The sequence below is a fragment of the Anarhichas minor genome, unplaced genomic scaffold, assembly GCF_050575085.1.
Source record: "Anarhichas minor isolate MPS153535 unplaced genomic scaffold, ASM5057508v1 ptg000004l, whole genome shotgun sequence".
Lineage (NCBI taxonomy): Eukaryota > Metazoa > Chordata > Actinopteri > Perciformes > Anarhichadidae > Anarhichas > Anarhichas minor.
In genome coordinates this window covers 7,627,911-7,632,643 of record NW_027466450.1, presented here as the reverse complement: position 1 = coordinate 7,632,643, position 4,733 = coordinate 7,627,911, and the positions used below count along the sequence as shown (strand labels likewise).

Sequence of the window (4,733 nt, the reverse complement as noted above, 5' to 3'; positions counted from 1 at the left end):
GCACAGGGGCATTATCATGTTGACAGAGAAAAGGATCTTCCCCAAGCTGTTTCTCAAAAGTTGGAAATGTGCCTTTTTTTCTAATATATCATTGCATGGTGTAACATTAAAGGAAACATATCATGAAAAACTCACATTTTCAGTACTTGAGCACATACATTTGGGTATCAGGAGCACAGACTCACAAACTGTGAAATAAGACAGCCCAGTCTGTTTTTTGTGGGCTGCCTAGATCAGAAAACATGTTATTCAACAAGCCATTCAGGTTTGGCTCCCCTTTCTATGTCACATGCCATGTATACCATAAGTCACATCTTGAAGAGACAGGCGCTAAAACAGAGCGTATTCAGGGATATTCAAACAGATAGTATGAGAAAAAAATGTTGTAATCATGTTCTAGTAGAAACCCAAAATACAATATGAAAATGAACATATGTCTCTTTTAAGATGTCCCTTAATTGGAACTAAGGAGACCACAGCCCAAACCATGAAAAAGAGCTCCAGTTCAAGTACATATAGGTTTGCGGACAAGCTTGTCCACATTTTGTCTCTTAAGTGCTGTTTAAAAAAGGTTTAAGAGAATCAAATATTTGTTGGATTTCATGCAGGTGGTACAGTGCCAGAAACATTGGCATCTGCACAGTAGAACATCTCCGCGCCGTGTGAGCAATCCTGAGGGTAGAGGCCCGTCATGGTCAAACCGGTGATCATAACAAACAAGCCAATTAATATCAAGCTGGTGGGTATCAGGTTTTCACCCTGGAACCAGCGGCCGGGGGAGAGTTTGAGGAAGCACGCAGATGGAATGATGAAGATCAGAGGCGTGGCGCTCAGAACACCCTGGATGGTAGAAGAGAACACCATTAAGGTCAAATTCCACACCTCATACACACTAACCAAAATGAAAATGCAGATGGCTGAGTTTATATCACTCACATTCAGCTCCAAAACAACTCCCAGACAATCATAGGCCAAAGATATGGATGCGCAAACTGCAACTATGAGAAACGTTATTGCCACATGTTCCAATTTTGAAAGATCCCGACTGTAAAAGACCTTGGATAACACCTGAGAAGATAAACAAGAGAGAGCGAGTTGTAATGCACACATTGTTTCAGATGCCTGGGGAGGCCCTGGGGACAAGCCTCTACAGCTGACATTGGTTGTACTGTCACCCACTGAGCAGCTCTGCAAGAGCAATTGGGAGTGAAGTGGCAAGCTTTCCTTTTGTTCATTTAGTCACAAAGCCACGCCTCTGGCTCAAACCCTCAGAATACCACTTTCCCTCACATATGTAAACGTTTAAGTTAAATTCTTCAGTTGGAGTACGAGAAAGGATCACTTACCTCACGTGTAACAAAACACTCCAGTGGAAATGTGGTCATAATGCTGAGGCCAAAACAGAAGCGACCAAATGTTGCCAGGTTATCATTTCTGCAGTAGTTCTCAAATACGTCTCCTAAAAAAAAGGTGGAAATATAAGATCATAAACATACAATGGTGATATTAAAAAGAAATAAACCGTAGAGTCGTGTAGTTTGCTATTTCTAATATCGCTACCTTGTGTGTAGCCGGTGAAGGTGGTATAGCCAGCAACGGCGAACGCAGCGCTGATTATTAACGCAGAGCCTACAGACACGTGGGTGACCAGAGACCAGTTAGCTAGCGTGGGCTGCTCCAGAGAACCATAGATGAGAAAGCTGTTGTGGTGGCATATGAAGGCTAAAGAGACACACAGGGGCAGAACATAGACATACCATTAACACATAATAACAACACTCAAAAGTATTGCTCATAACAACAGTTTGAAGTGTTTTCCTTTTTAGCTTGAACTTTAAACTCTAGTTAACTTGGTACCTTGTCTGAACCAAGAGGGCCTCTTTCCTCTCTGCAGAATGGATTTGATGGTGAGCTGATCGTATCCATCCCTTTTAAGACTAAGAGACTGCCAACAACGCCTGTCTTAGTTCAAGTTACACAGCACTGTATTCCCCATCTAAATGACTTCCTTTGTAGCAGTAGTAGCCATTATTGTCAAGCCACTTGATTCAAGGCCAACATTTTCACCACAATGTGTGTAAAGGCCTTGGTGGACTAGACTCACTCACTTATGGACATAGTCTCGTTCAAAAGGAGATGATAACAGGCCTTATGCTGAATGGGTGAGATTGTGTATCGCCGGGCCTTTGGTTCTGACCATGTGGTAGCATCGGTTTGATCAGAGCTCCGGAAAGCAGCTGGAAACAGGATTTTAACCATAAAGTGAATGTACAGGTTGTGAAACCAACATAATGAGCTAAATGCTTCACACCCCTTCTGTGCTGGTGTTTAAAATACTGACCCCTCTCAGGTGTGTGGTGGTGCATTGGATCTCTTTTCCCAGGTAAGGGGATAGGACCCCTTTCATCCTGCATGCGTTCTGGGTTTTGTGGATAATCAGCCTTCGTTTACTTGTTTCTAACAGAAAAATGTGTTTGGCAGCCGTCTTGGCTCGTGTTTCTGTATACTTACAACATGTAACAGTAACAACATGAAGCTAAAAAGATTCTAAGCCGTTCAGTCATCGGCATCATGGAGACAAACTCACCAAAAGACATCACACCAACTGCCTGAATTGCATTCCACTTTGCAAATACCCATGCATTCTCTGTAGGGAGGCTAGAGAGTGATATTCACATTCAGTCATCAAGGAACACAGAAACATATGAATATGTTTGTATAATAGCATCTTAGTTTGAATTCATAAAAAAAAAGCAGTGGTTCACACACAGGAAGCATTTGTATCAATGTATGAATATGCATTCATACATTTGGGGTCCAAAGGTAGCTGCTCTGATGATTACAATGATGAGGATGGTAAATGTCAGCACCATTGACAAGAAGGACACCTGGTAACACACACAGATGTTTTACAGGCAGCTTTAAAATCACGAAATGACACTGACAACCGTGTAATAATCGAACTTACCTTCCCAAGTTTCTCTATGTTTCGATAAAGCGAGAGAGGCAGTGTGAATGCAAGGGTTGATAGCAAGATCACAATGTGACGCTCTGCAAGTATGTGATCTGGACCAACTGTAAGCACAAAACGTGACAACATATACTTGAATCTTATAGATGCACAGAATATGTTCAAATGTGGGATTTACTGCAGGTGGTTTGTCTTTTATCTAAGGGGGAATACACTACATGCAGCATACCTCCTGGTATTCTCTGAAATACTTTGGTCAGTGTGTCACCAGTTGTGATGTTGTAGCTAATCATAGCTGAGGAAGAAAACAGAGGTGAAGTATCATTACAGTATTCATGTCTGCAGTATTATTTAGACTAAACCCAAAGTCTACAGTTATAGAAAATAAATCGATTAAATAGTAAACCGTTATTATTCGTCAGACCACACTGGAACTTACACATAAAATGTGTAGAAAATGTGTTATTCCATTATGTAATATTCAACTTTGGATTATACATTAAACAACTCACCAATGAAAGGATAAAGGAACTGCAGCCCAGATAGAATCAGAAATCCAGGAAAACCAAATGTGCTGTGCACCAGTGACTGATAACTGTTTGTCCCGGACAGGTTGCCTCCTTTAATTAGTAAGATGATTGTGTAGTCTGTCATTAAATGCAAAACATAGTGTTAATAGTTTGCTCATTTAATAAATCCATGCCTCCATATTTCTTTCAAAATGACACCTTTCATAAACCCACCCGTGATGAACCCAACAACTACCAACAGCAGAAGGCCAAAGGGGAGTCCAGCCTGGTTCAATGCATATGGTAAACCTGGTCAAAAAAGATATACATAAACATATACAGAACTGCAACTAAAGAGTTTAACTCGTTGTTTTGTATTTTAAAGCAAAAAAAGTGTTACAGTTAGAATCAATACTAAGTCTTTAAAATGCCATGCTGATGCTGTTCTGTTTTTCGCGATAATGACTCAGGCATTTATTTGAGGATGAAAGAGTTAAAGGGGAGATTGGGGGGGGGGGGGGGGGGGGCAACATGCGCCAGTCATATGATATGGAGGGTTTACCACTGCAGGGCTAGAATGGTATGAAAGCTGCTCTTTGTTGCACAAAAAAATACTGTTCAATTAGTTAACTGAATAATCACATGGTTAAGAGTGTAAGAGCAACAGTTTGTATTCATATAATCGATTGTACATAATCAAGTTATACGTTTCGCAGGCAATATTGGCTACTTGAATTGTGATATGGATTTACCTATTATTCCAGATCCTATTATGGAATTGATGAAATTAAAAGACGCCGATATCATTGAACTTCTTGGCTCTCCACGAGCTTTTTGTGGGGGAATCAATGTGGACCCTTCTTCATTGTTTAGCTCGAAAAGAATAAAAACGGAGCAGTAATTAGAAACAACAAAAAGTGTCCGCCTGCTGTTCGTGTCCCACAACAATGGCATTACTTACCTCCTGAGCCATGTTGAGCACCTGCTGCTGTTCGCTGGTTCCTCTTTGTCCACGTCTCCTCGCTGTTTAACTCTCACATGATTGCGGTGTGGCTGGACAAGGCAAAGTTTATATAAACTTATATAAAAAAACAAAAACTGAAGTCTTGAAACATCTCAACAGCGCCCCTGGTCGGTCGTAGGACCATTATCTGGGGTTAAATTGGGCCGCAACCCTGCGGAGCTGAGCTCCTCCCCCTGATGTCCAAAAAGCACCCTGGCACCGGCACCATTCAGACACTGTCCTACACTGT

The 4,733-nt window shown here is 41.3% G+C and overlaps 1 protein-coding gene across 1 annotated transcript; it reads right to left on the bottom strand.

The window, feature by feature from the left end:
* Positions 1 to 600: 600 nt before the first annotated feature.
* On the bottom strand, positions 601 to 4,453 carry slc38a11 (solute carrier family 38 member 11). The gene is made up of 12 exons (XM_076103880.1): positions 4,442 to 4,453; positions 4,233 to 4,353; positions 3,715 to 3,789; positions 3,484 to 3,618; positions 3,201 to 3,266; positions 2,969 to 3,075; positions 2,809 to 2,888; positions 2,588 to 2,658; positions 1,561 to 1,722; positions 1,347 to 1,459; positions 937 to 1,068; positions 601 to 840 (listed from the first exon to the last, which is right to left on the bottom strand). The coding sequence occupies exons 1-12, from the start codon at positions 4,451 to 4,453 to the stop codon at positions 601 to 603; spliced, it is 1,314 nt and encodes a 437-aa protein (XP_075959995.1).
* Between the last annotated feature and the right edge of the window lie 280 nt (positions 4,454 to 4,733).

Coding starts and splice junctions, on each gene's coding strand:
- slc38a11 (XM_076103880.1), bottom strand. Junction 3,267..3,483: donor GTTCCTTTATCCTTTCATTG/GTGAGTTGTTTA, acceptor TTTCTTCCTCAG/CTATGATTAGCTACAACATC. Junction 841..936: donor GAGTTGTTTTGGAGCTGAAT/GTGAGTGATATA, acceptor TCTACCATCCAG/GGTGTTCTGAGCGCCACGCC.